Source organism: Mus caroli, unplaced genomic scaffold (genome assembly GCF_978045245.1).
Source record: "Mus caroli unplaced genomic scaffold, Mus_caroli_1 scaffold_11, whole genome shotgun sequence".
Classification (NCBI taxonomy): Eukaryota; Metazoa; Chordata; class Mammalia; order Rodentia; family Muridae; genus Mus; species Mus caroli.
In genome coordinates, this window is record NW_028227266.1 from 27087601 (window position 1) to 27107842 (window position 20242).

The following is a 20242-nucleotide window of genomic DNA, read 5'->3' on the forward strand; positions in this document are numbered from 1 at the left end:
TTGGGTGGCTGATTATTCAGGTGTGCGGACGGATCAACCTTTTGCTCCCAAGCTCTCGCACGGGGTGGAACTCCAAATCAGGGCGCCTTGGTGTACCCCTCTCCCTCCTGCTGGCTTCCCCGTTTCCGGGGCTTCCCTGGGATGCTTCTCTGTTATATTTGGATTAACTGCAAATCTCCTTTGATTACTCACTCTCTGTTGAAACAGACAACCTGTTGCCACGTGTTTGATTACTGAAACCCAGGGGAGATCCTACTTGTAATGCAGCCAGTTACAGCGCACTCAGCATTACACACCGCCACTGAGCTGCTAATTCATTGTCTAAGAAGTTGCTTTTCAGTTTCTGATTTTTCAATAATAGGCTTCTCACGAAGCTCTTAAGCTTCAGAAATAAGCCCCAAACTGCTTTTCCAGTCATTTACATACGCACAAGCGGATCAGGAAGTGGGGAAGAAAGGGAATAATTTTACACGTTATCCATGGGACTCTGGAAGCCTGGGCAGGAGAGCACATCAAGGCTGGAAGTCTGGCAAGGACAATGAGAAGTACGGAGGCTCACAGGAGACCTGGCACCACTGGCGAATCAAACCCGGAAGTTTCTCCTGCCTCACACTCTCCACTTCCCTGAAGCTGGGCCAGTACTCTCAGCTTTGGCTAATTCCTTTTAAAAAGCTCATCGTTCACATCCTCCTGCCAGGATGCAGCTGTTAGCTACAGAAACTCCCCTACCAGCCCGTCACCATGGCTAAGTACATTGTGGGCTATGTGAAACCTGCCCAGGTACCAGGTCCAGGAACTGAGCTCCATCACCCAGGAAGGGTGCTTCATCTTTCTGTTGAGGAGTCCTGGCATCAGTCTTAGGGCTTATTAGCTCTTCTGTCATTCGAACTGAGGAAAGGGGGGGGGGGGAACCTTTCTGATTAACAGTGTAGTCCTCTCTCTGGCTCTTGCTCTCTGCCTTTCCAAATATAGATATTACAAATAACACAATGAATAGGAAATTATAGCAAATAACATCCCTTTCCTTCCAAGTCTTACAAATCCTCATTTAACATGAATACATTAATTGCTAAAACTCATTTCTACTGTTAGATTCCAAAAGGGATACTGTTTATACATCAAAGATAAGCCTCCTTTCAAAAAAAAAAATCCAAGATGTCTAATTTAAATTTAAAATTTAAAACTTAAATACTTTTCATAATTTTTTGAGACACAGTTTCTCTGTGTAGCTCTGGCTATCCTAAAACTCACTACATAGACCAAGCTAGCTTCAAACTCGGAGATCTGCCTGCCTCTGCCTCTCAAGTGCTGGGACTAAAGGTGTGTATGTGTAACCACTGCCCAGCTGGTATAATTCTTATCTGGAATTTAAATTGATCAGCACCCTGGGTTTGTTTTTGTTAAATCTAGCAATGCTAGCGGCTTCCTTTGTTCTAATATTTAGCGGCTTTTTCCAATGGTAGATATATTTGAAGGAAATTGAACTCCCCCTGCTATGGTTTGTAAACTGTTTGGTGTGTTGCCTAAAGGGTCACATGCAGGAAGCTTGGTTCCTCTTACGGGGCACACATAGAAGTTACCTAGTGGGACATCTTTCAGTCCTTTGCCCAAACTTACTCACAGAGAGTGTTGTGTTGGTCTTTCTAAGACTCTCACAATAAGAACATGAGTGTCATCTGTCCATCGGAATGCATTGGCTCATCTCGTAGTCAAGCCTCTTACATACTTGTCCAGAGTGAATCCACTGAACAGCGCCACCTAATCCTCGCTTTCATCCTCCATGATATGAGATAAATAAACAGCCTTTGTTTGTTGATTTTTATTGTTTTGTCTTTGTCTTTTAAGTACCTAGTCTCAGTTATTTTGCTATGGCCACAATGTGCAGAAGCAGGGACTATGCCTTCTACTTGCTCCTAACTCTCAACACCCTGACCAGGGAGCAGTCTTTCCAAAAAGTCCTTCTCACAGCTGAATTTCACAGTTCTTGTCAGTCAACAGTTCTCAACATTCTAGTGAGAGTCACTTGCAGGGCTTCCTGCAACACAGACTCTGAGGGTTTGGTCTATGCTTTCTGCCTTGGAAACAAGGCTCAAGGGTCTGCATTCAGATGGTATCATCACTGACCCCTCTTGAAGCAGGTGAGAAATCAGGATCCCCGTGAAGACCCCATGTGTAGACGATGCTACAGTTGTTTAGGGTCATTTTTGTTCTCTTCATCCTTTTAAAAATGTTGTTATTCGTGTATGCGTACACTTGGTGTGTCTCTGTATGGGTATGTGCACATGTACGCAGGTACCCACGGATGCTACAAAAGGGGATTGGAGCTCCTGGAGTTAAAAGAAGCTGTAAACCACCAAATGTAGGTGCTAGAATGAAATCAAGCATTCTTAACTTCTGAGCCATCTGTTTAGCTCCTTTCTATCATTTAATTGTTTTCCTGCTTTTTAAAAACTCTTCCCTGTCAGCCCTCCAGGTGGAACATTCCTCACCAAAAATAGCAATGTACTGAGTCCCTGACCTGTGGCCGTATCAGTTCAAGGCTCAGAAAGCTGAGGAACTAGTGAAGACATGAACCCTGGAGAGAGCAGGAGACAGAGGCTGGGAAACTTAGGGGAGGACTCTTTGTCCTCAAAAGGAGGGAGCCACGGACAACTCTAGAGGCTGAGGACTCACCAATACCTATCCTACCTACTCACTAAGTCTCGCTTTGTGCCTTGCATTTTCCAGCTTGTACAAAAAAGTACAAAAATGCAAAAGGTTTCATAAATGTTATTTAGATCAAGTGAAACTATAGCCCAAGAAAACTGTAAACACCCCCATTTTACAGATGAGAAAAGAAAGGTCTGGAGGAAACCATCTCAATGCCTAAAGTAAGAATTAGTGACTGAAAGAGGAGAAGCATTTGTTTGCCTCCTAAATCATTAAATATTTCTTACATAGGTGTGCTACCTAAACTTTACCGGGAAAGAGTTTTGCAATTCATGAGAGACTTAATGAAAGGAAGGAGTAGGCACTGAGTTCTGTACATGTTAGGCGATGGTCCTAAGTGACAGGACCAGAATTAGAAAAGGAGGTGGAGCTGAAGGTGGCGTAGATCATATTAGAGTTGAAAATTCCAAAGAGAATGGCATGATAGAGGGTGATTGACAGTTCATGAGGTCTTTCAGGTTCACTTGTCAGCTCCCTGTCACACAAGCCAGACCTTTTTGTTTTACTTAATGACCTGTCGGTACATATCGAGGCATACATGTGGGCTTGTGTATAAACATGCAAACACACTGTCTACCATGCATTGTGTTCAGAAGAAATAAGACCCACTAAGTGGTGGCTCACTCCAACAACAGTTGAAAGCTCACCTGTATCCACACTGGGTCCAGGCGGTTGGTTATCTCTTTTTCTTCCCAGGTCTCATCATGGCAGTAAAAGATATATTTATTCCATCATTTACCATTTCACAGCTCTTCGGTGTGTAACTCAATGTCTTCACTGGGTATGTTTCCAGTCTTCCATAGTTATTACTTTCAGAATTTTCCAACATCTCAAACAGCATCTTGTGCCCAACAGAAACTTCCTACCCCTCATCTTCCCTTGGTTCCTCATAATTCCCATGGATTTCCTTATTCTAGATACTTCATGTAGGCAGATTCTCACAGAAGGTTCCTTCTGTGCGTAGGATTCCTCATTGAATAGAAAATACATCTATGTTGCCGCATGTGTCAGAATGTCTTTTCGAAGGCCGAGTAATACTCTGTACTGTGTCGGTAAGGAAGGTCATCTGCTCAACGACTGATGGACACTTGGGTTGTTTCTATTTTTCAGCTGTTCCAGATATTTCTTTATTACTAATACTCAGGGACAAACAGGTTGAGTCTCTGTTTTCTGTACTTTTGGGCATGTATCCAAGAGTGGGATCGATGGATCATAAAAGAAATTCTGGGCTTAACCCTTTGAGGGACGAGCCTGCAGTTTCCACAGTGACACTACTGTCTTTTCATTCTCAGGAGCAGGTAGATGGCATCCTGTCTATCTGCCCCGTCCTTCCCCATGTCTTTGCCAGCAATTGGCTTCTCTGTGACCCAGTGTGTATAAAGTGACACTGGGCCATTCTTGGCTATTCTTTAGACCCATTCATTTACTTATTTTTGATAACAGATCTCCTGAATATTGAGAAGTAGTACCACTTGGTGATTTTCGTGTGTGTCCTTAGCAATGATGGATGCACATGTCACCATGAAGGCAGCAGTGCTTTGAGCCTATGTGCACCTCGTGTGCCTAAGAGCCATTTCCATCTTCATTAATGAGAGCCCAGACCTTCATTCAGCACAAGAAGGGGCCAGTTATTAGCATCCCCTTCTTCCGTGCTGGTCTTGATTTAATATGTCTGCATGGGTGGTGATCCTAAGAGAACAATGTGTTTCCTGTGCCCCTTTATATCTAGAGAATACAATGGGGCTACATTCTGGACCAAGGTAGGTGTGTGTATGTGTGTGTGGGTAATCTATGTTGTGGGAGGAGTGTTGTGAGAGGGTTTCTGGGGGAACAGGAAGCCATGCCTTCTGCCCCCCTTTCTGTATATTGTTCTTCACTCCAATGCCTGCTGCATGCATGCTGCCATTTTTTTTTCGCCTGGGAGTCAAATTCATACACAAAAGATCCAAGTGACAGAAAGGCCTGCAGCCCTGATGTTCAGGAATATCACAGCAGCTTTGAAATAGACAGGCAGAATATTTTTATAGTCAGAAGGATAACCTTATATCTTATTTAAGCTGCTTTTATTGAACAAGAGCTGAATCCAATCATAATGGATATTTTCAAATACGCTACTCCTTCTTTAGTTTAAATAGGAGTAGAATTGGTCTTTCGAGACTCATTCTTTGCCTGTGCTCAGGACCTGCCCCTTTCCTACATACTTATATTCCCAAGGGACTTACTAAGCCAGGCATCTCCTGACTCCTCGTGTCGCCTTTTATGGGCCTTTGTCCCCTGCATTGAGGCAAAACTTTCTCACCATCAAACTGTTGCCTCTCTTCTGATCCTTCTTTCCATTTCCTCTTCCTCCTCCTCCTCATCTTCAACTTCCCTCTTTAACCCAATTAAAAGTCATTACCACATGTTTCAACTTTACTTCTAACTCACACTCTGTGGCTCCTCCCAGAGACCTGTTCTCCCTAAGGGGAATAGAATATATTTGATAATATTTTTTAAATTATGTATGTGAGTGTATCTCCATGGGAGTATATGCAGGTGTCCATGAAGGCAGGAGGAAGGCATCAGGTCCTCTGGTACTGGAGTTACAGGAAGCTATGGGCCACCTAATAGGGGTTCTTAGAACTGAACTTAGGCCCTCTTAGAGTAGCATGTGTTCATCACTACAGAACCATCACTCTAGTTCTCAATAGAGGACATTCTTAGGACTACATGAGATGATTCTTGATCATTTAAGATCAACTGGCATGGCTAATAGTCCTACATAGCTTACATACTTTGTACATTGACATGATATCTTGCTTTTCTGATCTTCCCTCTGCGTGCCTGTTTACTCTTTCCCTCGCCAATCATCATTATCAGAGCTCTTCTACACTCTGCAGGTCTGTGCTGTCTTCATTTCTGTCCATTCTCAACTCTCTCCCAGGTAGTTCCCTGTACACAAGTTGAAGATGGTCTTTGTTCAAGCCTGAGTACATCTCCAAAGTCTCTGAACATCAGCAAAGCTCCTTGGAAGCAACACTATCATACCAGAGTCACCTTCCCAAGCCCATGTCTGAGCCATTCAGTCAGGAAACAGCTGCCCACCTCTCTGGCTGAATCACCGGGACCCTTGGCTGCACTGCCAGCTTGCCAGGTTTCACCAGGTCTCTTTCTGGGGCTCTCCATCCCTGTACTTCTTACACCCATGGCCTCCTGCCTAATTGGCGACATCCCTTAGGAAGTGGCCTTTTCTCTAAGCTTGTTCCCTTCCAGTCCTCTAATCATACAGTAATTAGGGTGTCATTGTAATGTTCTCAATAACTCCAAGTACTGCTTTTTAAAATCCAGTTGTGTTACTGGCTAGTATACAGTCTTCCGAATGAACTTTTTCCCTAGCAACAAGTCTTTTGTGAGAGCCATTCAAGGTGGGGGCAGTATTATGGCTTAGAGGCTAGCCTGGGCTATATGAGAGCCTCTCTCTCTCTCTCTCTCTCTCTCTCTCTCTCTCTCTCTCTCTCTCTCTCTCTCTCTCTCTCTCTCTCTCTCATACACACACACACACACACACACACGAACAAACAAAAACACCAAGAAAGAACCATTTATATTCTAACCCCTGCCTGCTTCTCTACCAGTGGCCATCTTTCCACCACACCACCTCATCCTTTTCCTACCTGTCCCTTCACACCTTGCAGAGATGATGTCAGATCATGCACCCCTATCATGCTGACTTGCCTTTAGACTGAAAGTTGCAGCTTCCTACACGTGTAAACTCCTGTCTTCTCACCCAGCTGACTTTACTCATTTTTTCCTCTCAGCGTCTACACTGCTTCCTCCCAAATCTCCTGAGTGCTACTATAGTAAACCTTACTGGCCTTTGTCCCTGATCCACCCACATTACAGCACATTATCTGTTCATTGAGTATAAGAAGTATATGCCTGCCTGTTGTTTGCCTAAAACACAGTAGGTTCTAAATAAACATTACTATAATGGATGTAGGATAAGTCTAAGGAAGAATGTAGCCATACCATCAGCTGTACTGTATGACTATTTAAATCATAGATCTAGAAGATGTGGGGCCGGCATGTTTGTATCATTTCCAGATGATACAAAATTCATCAGGATTGAAAACCATCACAACAGAGTTAAATGTGAGATGCAAACTACAGGAGAACTTCACTTAATAAAGAAGTTAGCCATCAGGAAGCACAGAGTAGGCCTTGCATATATAGTTGAGACTCTTGCTTGTTGGGACAGTGCTCACTAGGAGAGGATTAGGGACAGCCTTTGTGTGAGACAATGGTGTTATGTGTCTCCAAAAGAAAGTGAAATAAAGAAAAAAAAAAGAATTAAAAAAAAGGAAGTTACAGGAAGATCACGTGAGCGTGGATATTAGTGCCCTACAGATCAGATCACACCAGGAAACACCTTCTGTGGTGATGGCCTCTTCGAAGCTGACTGTTATCAGTTGGGACTTGTTCAGAAGATATGGATCGGAGTGATTAGAGAAAGGAGTACATGCTATGCAGTGTGGCAGTTATAGGGAAGAACAGAGGCCATGGAGTGGGGATGCCATCTTTCAGAAAGTGCATCAATGTCCCACTAGTGGTCTGGAAGTTCTAAAAGGCAGAGGTAGTGGCTTTCTATCAGGGATGTATTCAGCTGCAAGTAAAAGATTCCTTATTTACTGCCTTTAAAAACCAATCTCTAATACATGTGGATTTCATTTAATAATGCAACAAGCCATATGGTTAGACGTAGAGATTCCTTCCTTCTATCCTTGATGAGTGTGGCTATTCTTCCTGTTGGCAGTCTGTTTGCTGGGCCTCTAAGCAGTGCTAAAAAAGGACATAACAAGCATCAGAAAGCTTGGGTCACCTGGATACAATCCATGATGCCTCCTCTAGTCATTTGTGCTTGCATTCTATTGGTCTGACTGCATTGCAAGCCCTTAGAACATAATGCTAGGTAAAGGAATAGCTGTCTATCCTCAAAGTCAGCTACAAGAGAATCAGGGAGGGGAAATATTTTAAATAGGCACACTACTGCCCTGTAAAAATTTAAGAGCATCATTTGTGGAGAAAGAATGGAATAGATACTGAGCATGTATCAAAGTGCCTGCTAAAATAATGAAGTATCTCCTCACAGAGTTTATCAGCTGTGAAAGAAGGTTAACATCAGTTATTTTCACTGAACATCTATAATAAGGCATTTGTTATTCCTTCTACACAGAGATGGCTGGCCATGCCTTCACTGACCAGTGCATGGAGAGCAGAAGTCAGACCTGAACATCTGCTTCAGCTAGAATGGGGTCTGCAACTCAGGAAGAGAGGGACTGGTCACTGGAGAGCTCTAGGACTGCTGGGTAGGAATTTGGGGACCATTATTCAAATGAGAATAGTTTGGGAAGCAGACAGTAAAATGAAGTGCCAAGATGTCCTAGAACTCTAAGAATCTGAAAAAAAAAAGTTTGAGGTTTGATGATTAAATTTTTTGGTTCTGGACAAGATTTCAAGAGCACAAAACCAATGAGCAATGATGGGAAACCATTTAAATCCTTTGGTCAAAATGTCTTCAGGGAAAAGGAGGGAAAACCGCAATAAACAGTGAATTCTTACTTCTTTCCAGTACTAGCAACATGATTTGCCCATCTATGGATGCTTATGCATGAAGGAAAGAGCCATTGTGCTGGTTGGTTTTGTCAACTTTCCCCAAGCTTAGACACATCTGGGAAGAGGAAATCTCAATTGATGACTTGCCTCCATCACATGGGCCTGCAAGCAAGTCTATAATACAGTCTCTTGATTGATGACTCATGAGGAACCAGCTAGCACTGGACAGGTGATCATCATGGTGAACATTTCTGTCCATCGTGGTCAGAAATCAGGAGGAGCAAGCCATGAGGGGCGGGCCTGTAAGCAGCATTTCCCCTCTGCTTCAGTCACTGTCTCTTGGTTATTGTCTTGAATCTCTTCCTTGGCTTCCACTAATGCTGGTCTATAACCTATAAACCAACCGCTTTGCGTCTGAGATTGCTTTTGGTGATGGTGTTTTATAATAGCTGTAGTAACCATACTATGACAGCCATCAGCCCTTGTCTGTGTCTGGACCAAGTTGCTCCTTGGTTTTACAGGACGGAAACCAGACACCCTCGTTGAATGCTTTGGGGAAAGGAGGAGAGAGTCAAGGTTTAAGGAGGCAGAAAGGAATCCCCCCCCCATTTCTTCTTCTCCATCTGAATATGTCTTTATACCCCTTTGCTCTTTTCTTTTCTTTTTTCCCCTCTACCTCTTCTAGTCCCTGCTGCCCCTTCTGCTGTGGGTGGAGATTCAGGTGGAGAGCATTGATTCTGTGCCACAACTCCCTCACTGACCTATTTGCCACTAGAAGAACTTGTTTCTGATCTTCAGTAATTCCAGCCTGAAACAATGAGTTCTGTAAAGATAGTTACGTAGTTACTCATAATTCATGACTTATGATTGATAAGAGACAGAATCTATAAAGACAATGATCGAACTGATTAGAGAGAAGTGTGGACACAATACAGTGTGACAGCCACTGGGAGAAGCTATATGGGATGAGACATTGTCCAAAAAGACTTGTCAGGAATAGCAACAGACAAAGCTAGCAAGATGACCTTATGAAGGGTACGGTTTGGAGTCAGGAATTTGCATACACAGTGAAAACACAAAACACAGATGTAGCATCAGGAAGATAGAAATAACACCTCACTATAGGCTAAATTAAGAATATTATATGGCAGTTAGAATACTAGAGGATGTCAAGGCCTCTTTTCTTCCTTTCCTTTTTCTCATTTTCTTTTCTTCTGTCAATAACATAAAATGTCACTTTTGACCCAGCCTCTGTGCTAAGGATGCTAGGAAAATAAGGCACCCCATACCCTCCTGCTGCTCATAGCCTGAAGGAAAGGCACATGCAATTGAATACCTACACTAACATGCTATGGATGTTAAAAATAAGATTGAATACAAGTGTAATAGAGCTACTGATAAAAACAAGACTGTTGAAAGATATAGCTTGGTGCCAAATTCATCTTGAATTACAAAAAGTATTTTGAAGTTGTCCAGGGAAGGTAGGGCCTGGGCACAAGCAGAGGGCAGTATCCACATGAGCCTAAGAGAACCATAGGGAACTCAGAGCCTGTAAATGTGAGCTGTGAAATATTAGGGATAAGAGAGAAAAGCTGAAGCTACACCCTTAGGTCTTCTATTCCTTGTGAAGGTACAGAGGTTCCATTCTGCTTGGATTGGAGTGAGGTGTTATCACAGCCTCAGACATGGTGGGAGAAGAATATCTACAGAAGCTCATGGGTAACCACACTGGCACTGTGGTTTGGTGCAAGCCTGCTGCCCGACAAGTGTAAGACCTGGGTTGAGCCATCTGCACCACTGAGGAAAAGAAGAAAGTGTAGAGAAGAATCACAGAGGAGGAGTCGTGGTCTCTTCCATGGAAGGCTATGTGACAAAGAAATCATGACATATGGAACCTCATGGAAAGACAATGGGCAGGGAATTAGGCATTCAAATATCTAAGAAAACATTCCTAGAATAGAAATAAATCAGATCAGTTCTGTGGGTGGTGGATTAAGATGACCATAATAGTAGGCATCTTTTCAGTATTAACTTATTTATTTAATCCATTTAACAACCTTACAAAGGAAATCCAGTAATTCTTTCATTCTATTGAATAAGCAATTGAGACATACAGAGGAGGAGGAGGATTCAGGAGCTGGGAATGGAGCTCATGGGTAGAGGCCTTTCCTGGTGTGCTTTGGTCTTGGTTCCTTCCCCAGGACCACGAGGGCACAAAAATAGAGGTTGATTCAAATGCTGTAGCTCTTAACATAAAGAGGTGGTCAAGCTAGGGTTGGCCCCAAACGAGGCCAAGGACAAGTAAGTTCCAAAAGGTCGAGCTTCCCTCTACTGCAAACTTTTCTTCACATCTCCCCTGAAATTCAACATTTAAACCAGTAGATGATCAGAAGAAATTTTCTCATTTTGCATTATTGGTAACAGACGCTGGGAACCCCCAGCAGCTGCGTTGAGGAGGTGTCAGAGCTCAAAGGGAAGGGTTGAATAAATCATATTGGAAGTCCCCCTAGGCTTGAGCTAGTTGTGATTCTAGGGTTGTCTGACACAGCAGGGTGAATTCTTTGGGGCACCAGATGGTTGTGTGGGTTACCCAGTGACTAAGCTTGGCTCCAATCTGCACAGTCGTTCTGTAACCCATGCGCCTCGCAGATCTGCTGACTCCATCAGAAAACAAACAAGCTCTTGCTCCTGTGCGCGGCGGGCAGAAACTGACCTGGCATAGAAATCAAAGCCAACATCTCAGCATTCTAACAAATGAAGCCCCATGACTGCTGTTTATTTGCTGGGGATGAGTCTCCCTTGACTCCAGGAAGGAGACAGCACCACGGGATCGCTGACTGATTTCTTGGGAAGGAAAACAAAGTTTGTAGAAGGAGTTCAGCTCCATCCTTGCCTTTGAAGGAGTTTCATCTGTGACTAACTGGTGCTTAACACCTTCCAAGTCCATCTTCAACACATTCCTTCTTGACCTTCACTCAAAGGCTTCCTGAAGTTTTCTTGCAAGAAATCTTGGAGATGGGTCAATTAGGAGTTACTATAATTCTTTATTCCCTCTGCCTGCAATGCTTTCACTGGTTAATCTTTTCACTGCACACTGAGGATGCTTTACAGGTACACAAAGGCATGCTTGTATTGACAGATACTGTCTGACACCTGACACTGTAGGTAGAGTTAGCATGAGCGTGCACAGCACCTGCAAGCTCTGACTGTGCTCACCCATGTGTGACGGTTTATATTCCCAGGCAGGAAGTAGTTGTGGGCATCTTCTTCTAGCACCACTACCTATCAATAACTATACCCAAAAAGACTATTTGCAGGATGCTGAGATGCAGAGTGACACTTTAAAATACTTTGGTCCAGCTTCTTTATTTTAAATCGCAAAGATCGGAGTCCATCTCAGGGTGTGTCTAACCCAGGGGTGCAGAGCTGCTTCAAGAGCTATTTTGAGATGGCTTTTTAGGTGTGGATTTTAGCCATGCTCTAAATTAAAACTTCCTGGGGGTGGGGGGCAGGCATTAAAATGTCGGTGTTGGATGAGATCTCAGGGAGATTCTGATCCACCTGGTTTGGGACAGGGTCTGGATGTTGGCATTGACATAAAGCATTCTGGGTAGTTCATGGTTTGGAATGACTAGCCTAGAGTGGGCAGATAGTGAAAGCAGACATGGACTGAGGACTTGTCTTAGCTCCTATCTGCTGAAGGTCTTTGAGGCTTCTGAGACGGGAGAAGAGTTGCTCTAGGGTACTGGACTTAAAAGAAATACGAGCCCGGAAAAAGTCTTATCCCACTCCAATAATCACCCGTGCCATGGAACTGGTGGGAACACAGGGGAGAAAAGTCCTCAATCCTACTATACACAGGCAGCAGAGTGGGGCCAGGACTGAGCACAGGAGAAGCTCACCCTTCCTCTGGACATACAGAGCTGGAAATCCAAGCAGACGATTAAGAGACCATCGGTATATAGAACAACCATGCCAGGCAACTTACTATGTTATAGTATAGAGTAGCAGAAGAGAACAAATAAATGTCTTCAGCAAGTGAAGCATTTGGATTATTTTGGAAACCTAAAATAAGGGAGGTTGACAATGTAACAAGTAAGTTCATCTTTTTTTTTTTAAGATTTATTTATTATTATATCTAAGTACACTGTAGCTGTCTTCAGATGCACCAGAAGAGGGCATCCGATCTCATTACAGATGGTTGTGAGCCACCATGTGGTTGCTGGGATTTGAACTCAGGACCTTCGGAAGAGCAGTTGGTGCTCTTAACCACTGAGCCATCTCTCCAGCCCCAACAAGTAAGTTCTTAAAGGGAAACAAATGTGCATCCTGTACAGAAGCCAAAGAAATAGTCTGTCTGAGGCAAGTAACCCCTGGCCTTATCACAAGCATTCTCTCTTTACCATCGTGGACCCTCTTGTTCTGTGAAGATACCAGGGCATAAAGGAGGGAGTCTGGCTGCACTAGATGGCAGTGGTGTTGAGAATCATCAATTCCTCAACGAAGAAAACCAGTAGTCACATGACTAGTTGACTCTCATCTGCTTCCAGCTTCATCGTGCTGCTTATCATGAAGATATACAAGACTTCCAGAAACACCTTATTGGCAAGAACATCACTAACAAAGGTAGCATTTATCTCTGATCTAAAAGAATATGGAGCCATGGTGTGCATAGGGGCTTCTTCAGATAAAGACTAAAGGATGGATACTTTCATGCTATGCTGCCATCATTTGCACAGGAGGCCTTACCCTGCACACAGTCACTTGCTTCAAGGGTGCTGCTTCAAGAAAAGACAGAATTGTGTTAGGTCTCTGGTCTCACTCCCACTTGATTTGTTCACTGGTAGAGCCCTAGCTCCTTCGGTTCATCATCAAGCATAGTAGGTGCTCAACAAACACTTCCTGATGATTGAACCAATGAATGAACCAAAGGGCTGAGAGTATGGTACCACTTCTCAGAATAAATAAGTAAAGTCAAAAAAGGCTGGTCTTTTGATCAGTCTTTTTTATGGCAAAGGCTAATGTTCTCACAGAAGCTAAAAATAAAAGGAGACAGGAAAAAAAAAATCAAGCTTAGTAACCTAAGATGTTCTCAGTAGCAGGAGTGAAGAATATGTTTTCCAATATTTGATTCTTAGCTTGACAGACTCCCTTGAAATCCTCTTTTCTCAGGGATGAAAATTCGAGTCTTTGTTGGTTTGTTTTGCAGTTTGCAAATGTCTTACAGAGCTCTTCTGGCAGGGCTTCTGTTTTCCCTCTCGCAAATAAACAAAAGGCCATACCTTTAATATGACTTACATAAGGGATATTCTGTGATCACCTGCTGTGATTTCAGAAGGAGAGAAGGAGAGGTGGGGGGGGGGAGGCTGGGAAAATCAGGAACAAGGCAAGTGTAAATGCAGATGAGAAAGATCAAAATGGGAAGCAGGCAAGAGAGCCTGGGTATGAAACCAGAGTGTCAGAGGAACTGAACAACTGAAGGCAGGTAGTCAACTGCATCTCAGACACTTCACCTGGGGATAGGTTGGACTTACCACCGTTCATCTGCCCTACTGCTCCATGGCTTTGCTCCATGGTCTGGGCTCTAGTGTGCTGGGAAGATAGCCTCCCCCCTCCTTCTAGGCAAGCCTGCAGGAAGCAGAGAAACCCTGGCCAGCTTGACCTAGATCTGTCAACTGATCAATTACCGCTCCCAAAGACGGGAAGGGGCACTAAAGGAAGAAGGAAATGGCAAGCATGTAGAAGAGAGAGAAGAGAGCTGGAAGAGAGAGGGAAACAGCTGGAGAGGATGGGAGGAGCACGGTTGAACTCACATATATGGCAGGAGAGTAAGAGCAGATGTAATCCTGAAGACAGCATAAGTGAAGAAAGCGCAAGGAGAGGAAATGCAATTTCCATAGACAACTGACCAAACCCAGTCAATGCAGGGGCTCTAACTCAGAGCAGAGTAGTGCCTCCTGGATACCCAAAGCTCTGAGCTCCAACTTTAGTTCTTCTCGTGACTCCTCCCCTCTGCTCCTCATAGTGCTAGATCACAGCCCCAGGTCAAGCCCCCTTTCACAAATGGATGGAGACAGGATCCCTGTGTGTTTCTTCTACAGACCATGCCTCCTCCCCAGAACATCCTCCACTGCAGTGGAAGAACCCCACAGGATAGAAGACAGTCTGGGGAGACTCATAAGACAGTGTCTACCCAACCTGCAGCCACCAGCTACCTTATGTTCGCATGTTTCAATTTTTATGTTTAATTTGTTTTTATTGAATTTCAAATGACTATAGACATAAAGTAAACATGTAACAAGCCAATAGAGCAGAAAGGAAGGAAACTGCATAAATGCAACCGGTCTCAGCATGGAGTTCCACTTAGCACCACATGTTTGGAGTGTTACAAGCATTAATGAGTCCTTACAACACCCAGGGGAGTCACTCCCTGGCCTGTCAGGCAGGTGGGGAGACAGGCTCTTGGAGGGAAACATTTATTTTCCCTCTAGAGAACACAGAAAAGAATTGAGCCCAGAGATGCTCAGGTTCCCAACTGAGCTGGACTCAGGTCCCTAGAGATGGCTTGACACCTGGAGTTGAGGTATTTGAAGTATGTAAGGCCTCTGATGTCACTGGTTTGTGAGCAGGAGGCCAAGGACTCTCAACAACAACAAAATGCTTGGCAGAGAGTCAAATCCCAGACTTGCCAGTCTTGTCCAGAGGGTGTTTTTACCAGGAGGGGTCATCAAGAATATTACAAATCTTTCTAGGGCATGCTTCCTGGATGTGACAGAATCATACAGGCAGTGCAGACTCACAAGTTCTGTAGCTTCTTGGGATATTGTATACTCATTTCAGTCCATGAGATAACCTAGTCAGTCCATGAGATAACCTAGTTTGCCTGGCCCATCTATGACACTCAGCCAGAGACAATATTAGTCATTGTCCCCTAATTCTGCAGATATGTATGTATGGGCAAAGAGATCCCAGGGAATTACTAGAAAGAAATCTGAATTGGCATTTCCCTCCTTTTCCAGGAGCCTAGAAAGTTTTGCTGTTGCTGCTGCTGTTGTTGTTGTTGTTGTTATTGCTGCTTTTTTTTTTTCTTTCCTAAGACAGGGTTTCTCTGTGTAGCCCTGGCTGTCCTGGAACTCTCTTTATAGACCAGGCAGGCCTCGAACTCACAGAGAGCCACCTGCCTCTGCCTCCCTCGTGCTAAGATTAAAGGCTTAGATGACCATGCCCAATTCAGATATGTACTCTAAAGTGACTTTCTTGGACCACTTCACAGGAATCTGTGCTGAAGGGGAAACTTTCTCCAAAAGAAGAGAAGCCAGGGCACAAGTCATTAGCATCATGACTGACGAAAGGGATGCTTATATTTCTAGTTTACTTTAAGGGAAAAATAGTCAGTCGCAGAACCAGGTTGCACCTGCTAACTCTGAAACAGTAAGCTGCAGTTCCAAGAGTGTCTTTCGTTCATCTACAAGGCCTGTTGCTCCTGCCTGATGATGCTTGGCTGCCTGACATTCCTGAGCTCAGAGGATCAGCACTTTGTGTAGTGCAGGCTCTAGCAGGAAGAGTGGATGGGAACTGTCTCGATAGCATTCTACACCTTAGATCACGATGAACCCCATGTAGGCAGCTCCAAGCACTGCAGCCATGATCCTTTGTGAGGGGCTCTCCTCTTGTCCATACACTTCTGGTCACGTTTCCAAGTATGCACAATTCCCTCAGCAGGCCCTAGCTCCCATCACCTGGAATTGATTATTACATGTTGCCCATGAGGGCTATTTGGTCTCATCCACCTTCTTCCCATCTCAGAACTACCCAGCTTGGATGCTGAGGCAAGCCACATGCTTACTGTGAGTGCACACAAGGAAGTTAGGTGATTTGCATGGTGCCCCGTGACCCCAACTGCAAGCTAAGGACAGTGGGGAGTGAGCCTCTCTTCTCCCATCAATTCTGAATTTCCAACAAGGAGGTGCCTTGATGTGGGATCTGAGAGGAGGAGAATTGGGAGGGTTGGGAAAGAAAATAACCTCACGAATGGAAAGGTGTTGGGTGGAGCCATGATCCCCGAAAAGAGGGATGCTTGGTTTCTAGAAAGAGAAAATCTGCAGTGCACCCAGCCATTGGCTTTCAGAACCTCTGCTGGCAGAAGGTGGGCAGTGTGCTGGGAAGGAAAGTGCCCAACCCTGCTCCCTCTCCAGTCTCCAGAAAGAGCCTCCTCTAGTTAACCTACCCTGGTGCTTCTCAGGGCAGACCCCAGGGAGTTAATCAATGCCTCCCCTGCTTCCCAGACCTGTCACAGGAATCATTTTGAATCCCCTAACCACCCCCACTCCCTAAACTGCATCTCTGTTGCTACTGGGTTGGGGGAAAGGAAATGGATCAAGGAGGGTGTCCCTAACCTGCCACTAGAGCCATACACCTTTCCAAGAGGCAAGAAACCCAGAAGTAGCAGCCGTGGGAAGAGTCAGCTTAAAACAAAAACAGAGGAGGAGAAAAAATTGCCTTGGAATGTGCGCTGCATTCTAACTAGTCCCGCTGGGTCAATGCAATAGGGGTGGATTATTGCAGGCAAGACCTGGGCTGCCTCAGTAATTCTGTAAGTTTGATAAGAGATAGCTGGCAGCCTCTGCTTCCTTCCCTGAAAGTAAAACAGACATCACCTTTGCCATGTCCCACTGGCATGTGGTATGGGGTCTCTAGGGGTCACACTGTCTTAAAATTGAGCAGCCTCGGAAGCCTATTTAGAAGTCCCTGGTTGCAGCCAGCACAAATAAAGCTATCATTCTCCTTGGGAAATTCAGAATTTCGTAGAAGGGGACCAGATCTGAGATATGCCTCTCCCCGTCCCTCCTCCGCCCCCAGGATGTGAGCAAGACTACAAAAATCATACTTTACCTGGGGAAATTGGTTTCTTTCTACTTCTCTATTTGGGGCTATTTGAAGTACAAGCAAATATTATGCTTCTCTGCATTTATTTCTAATGAAAAGTTATGCTAATTTATATGTAAATTCTGTTTGGCCCTGGGGCTCCTGGCATATAGCCAATGGGGCTGCTGATGGTGGGATTTAGCAGTTGTCTCCAGGTTGATGTTAGAAGAAGGACAGAGGCTCTCAAGACAGGTGACAGTTATTGAAGACATGGGTCTTCCTCCCCTATTCTCTGACACCTTACCCCATGCCTTGCCTAGTTAGTTTTCATTTCTGCTGTCAGAAGGCAAGGACATATTTCCCTGGGGGCAGGAGGGGGGCTGGTCTTGAACTCAGTTTCCCTACTGGCAGTATTAGGGCTGTAGACTCAGTTTGTGAAATGCAAGGTGCCAGGAATAAGCAGAGTACACTCATATATACACACACACATAGACACATACATAGACACTGATCCTGCTCCATATTACGTAAGAGGAGTCAAGAGAAGATGACTCTAGTCTCCTTGTACCTCTACATCCCAATACCCAAGACACAAGATGGAAAACTCAAAGGCTGAGCCCCTGAGGTTCAGAGTGACAGGCAGTCTCATGGGTATTCCTGCATGATCCTCCACCCTGGACCTTCATATCATGGGCTAATTTTCCCCTTCTCCCTTCCCTTCCTTGCTAAGCCACAGCCAAGATGCACACCATTTGCATCTGATTCTTTTTCCAGCCTGGTCCCTCTGTCCACCTCATAGAGATCTTAAGAGGTCAGGGCCCATCACTCAGAAGGGGTCAGAGCTTAGGATTCTCGGCAAGATCATAAGAACTCTGTAGTGCACTGGGAGCAGAGGAGGCAGCCCTGGGACTGTCATCTCTTCTCCCTCTGCCAGACAGAACTTTCCTCTGGGAATGCAACTGCATAGGATGGAGAGCCTTGCCTCCCCTCCTCCCTGCCTCAGGCTCCAAGTCCCTTGGAGAACCTTGCAGGACCAAGTCAGACAAAGTTTCTCGGCTTGTCTCAGTCTCTGAGTTCCAACATCTTTAATAGTGAAGGGGTAACCTAGATCCCCCAACGATGGAGGGAAGGCAAGCTGCCTAGCAGCTAATTCCATGGCTAGGATGAAGTCACAATGGGAGGACTGACACAAGGTTAGGGACCAAATAGTGCAGTAAATGGACTCAAGGTGGAAGCAGATTCCCAAATGCACCTGAAATGAGCAGAGCGAACACTGTAGAGACCTGGCCAGAGAGCAAGCCAGCCTCAGCAACTGCAGCCTGGCTTCGCCGCCGCCGCTGCCAATAAGTAGACCGAAAATTAGCATTCGCCTCTTAGTGCCTCTGTCCTTTCAACTTAGAAAGGCTTTCCTGAATTCCGGAGCCCACCGCAGCCCGCCGCCACTGCTTACACAGCCCTTTATCTGCTCGAAACGCCCACCCCTTCCCAGCCCCGCCACAAACACACCCCCAAACAGATTCAAAACTAACAGTTGTTCAGGCTCCTGAGAAAGGATTTATTCTCCAAAGCCAGACCGCTGGCCAGCACCTTCCAGGAGGTACCCGACTATTTCCATCCTGCGTTTCCACCCTCTTTGCTCCTTTTGCAAGTTCACTGGCCAATATTTAAAGTTTCCTCCTGTAATTTCTCCCCAGTCGCATAAGCAGCACATTCGCAACCCGGCTGCCCTCCCCATCTGCGCCGATCCCCTGCGTACATGTGTGCTGGGCTGTGTAAGTGTGAAGGATGTGCATGAAGCTAGGGAGCCACTGCACAGCCACGGACCCAAGGGGAGCAGCAGAGACACGTTTTACTTATGCACATACAGTCCCCCATTCCGGTAGCAGCCAGAATCAAATCAATATTCTCACAGCCTGGTCGGGAGAATGAAGTCCCAGCCATGCTGGTTAAAACGTTCGCGCTTCCACCTGCAAACCGCGCAGCGGAGCCGACCCGGGGAGCCTGCAAATGCTTGCAGCACTGGGTACCATTCCCGAGGCTGCTGTAGGCAAATGAAAAGCCAGTCTTACCTTGGAAGAGGCACAGAGCCGCCAGCCCCGTGAAGATTGCCCACGAGATAGAATTGTGCATTTTTGCCTGGATGGTTTTCATATTTTTTCTTCTTTTTCTTCTTTTTTGTCAGGATCGGTTTTTTCTTCCTCTGTCTCTCTTTCTTTTTTCCTCCTGATAGATTGTGTTGCTCTCAAGCTAGTCCGAGGAGATTTAAATCCACTGTTTTGCTGAAGGACACAACAAGGAAGCCGAGGGCGAGAGAGAGTCTGACTTCTCCGTAATTATCTCCACTCATACTCTGGCACTGAGGCACATTGTACAATCTGGCCCTGGACAGCCCTCCTACAAGCTGCAATCATTGGTTCTAATCCAAGGATTGACAGAGCTACAACACGCGCGCGCAGGGGCACACACACACACACACACACACACACACACACACACTCAGGAATCATTTGCTGGGCAAATCAAGCTGATTAAAGAGACAGGAGCCTGGAGAGATGGAATGATAAATGCCACTTTGCCCCTTGTATATTACTTTCATTTTTTAAACTGACAGTCAGCAGAGCCCCGAGCCTCCAAAAATCTCCTTCCCCTGGTGTTTCCCGGCCCCCTGAACTTAGACACACTTTGCAGTAGAAAAATCCCATAGCCAACATGGCTTGCAGGAAATTTTAAAGGGGCATTTTCATGCTCTGTGAAACTTGCAAGAATGAGTCAAATTCTATTTGTTGGTTCTTATTTTCCCTGTGAGGGAAGTATCGTTCAGTGACAGATCTCTCCTCTCCTTCTCTTCAACCTTTCTCTGTAGTCACTTTGAAAATAATAAATAACTTTCTGTTTTCCTCTCCTGTCACTCTTCCTTCAGAGAGCCTGGAACTCTTCCAGTTTTCATTCACCTTATTTTTTAAAGCCACCCATGTTAGACAATCCTAAGCCAAGTGATAAAGTATCTAGAATTTGAAAGGACAGCCCACATTTGATTACTGAACACTGTCCGAGAAGGAGCATGGCTCCTGCTACA

At 45.0% G+C, this 20242-nt stretch overlaps 1 protein-coding gene across 1 annotated transcript in view; it reads right to left on the bottom strand.

Moving 5' to 3' along the window:
* The window catches only part of Ntm (neurotrimin), a 969657-nt gene extending 950082 nt beyond the window's left edge, over positions 1-19575 (bottom strand). Inside the window, exon 1 of the mRNA XM_029481303.2 lies at positions 19236-19575. Within this exon, the coding sequence (XP_029337163.1) occupies positions 19236-19317 (82 nt within the window). The 5' untranslated portion in view covers positions 19318-19575. The remainder of the gene's footprint in view (positions 1-19235) is intronic.
* Positions 19576-20242: the final 667 nt, after the last annotated feature.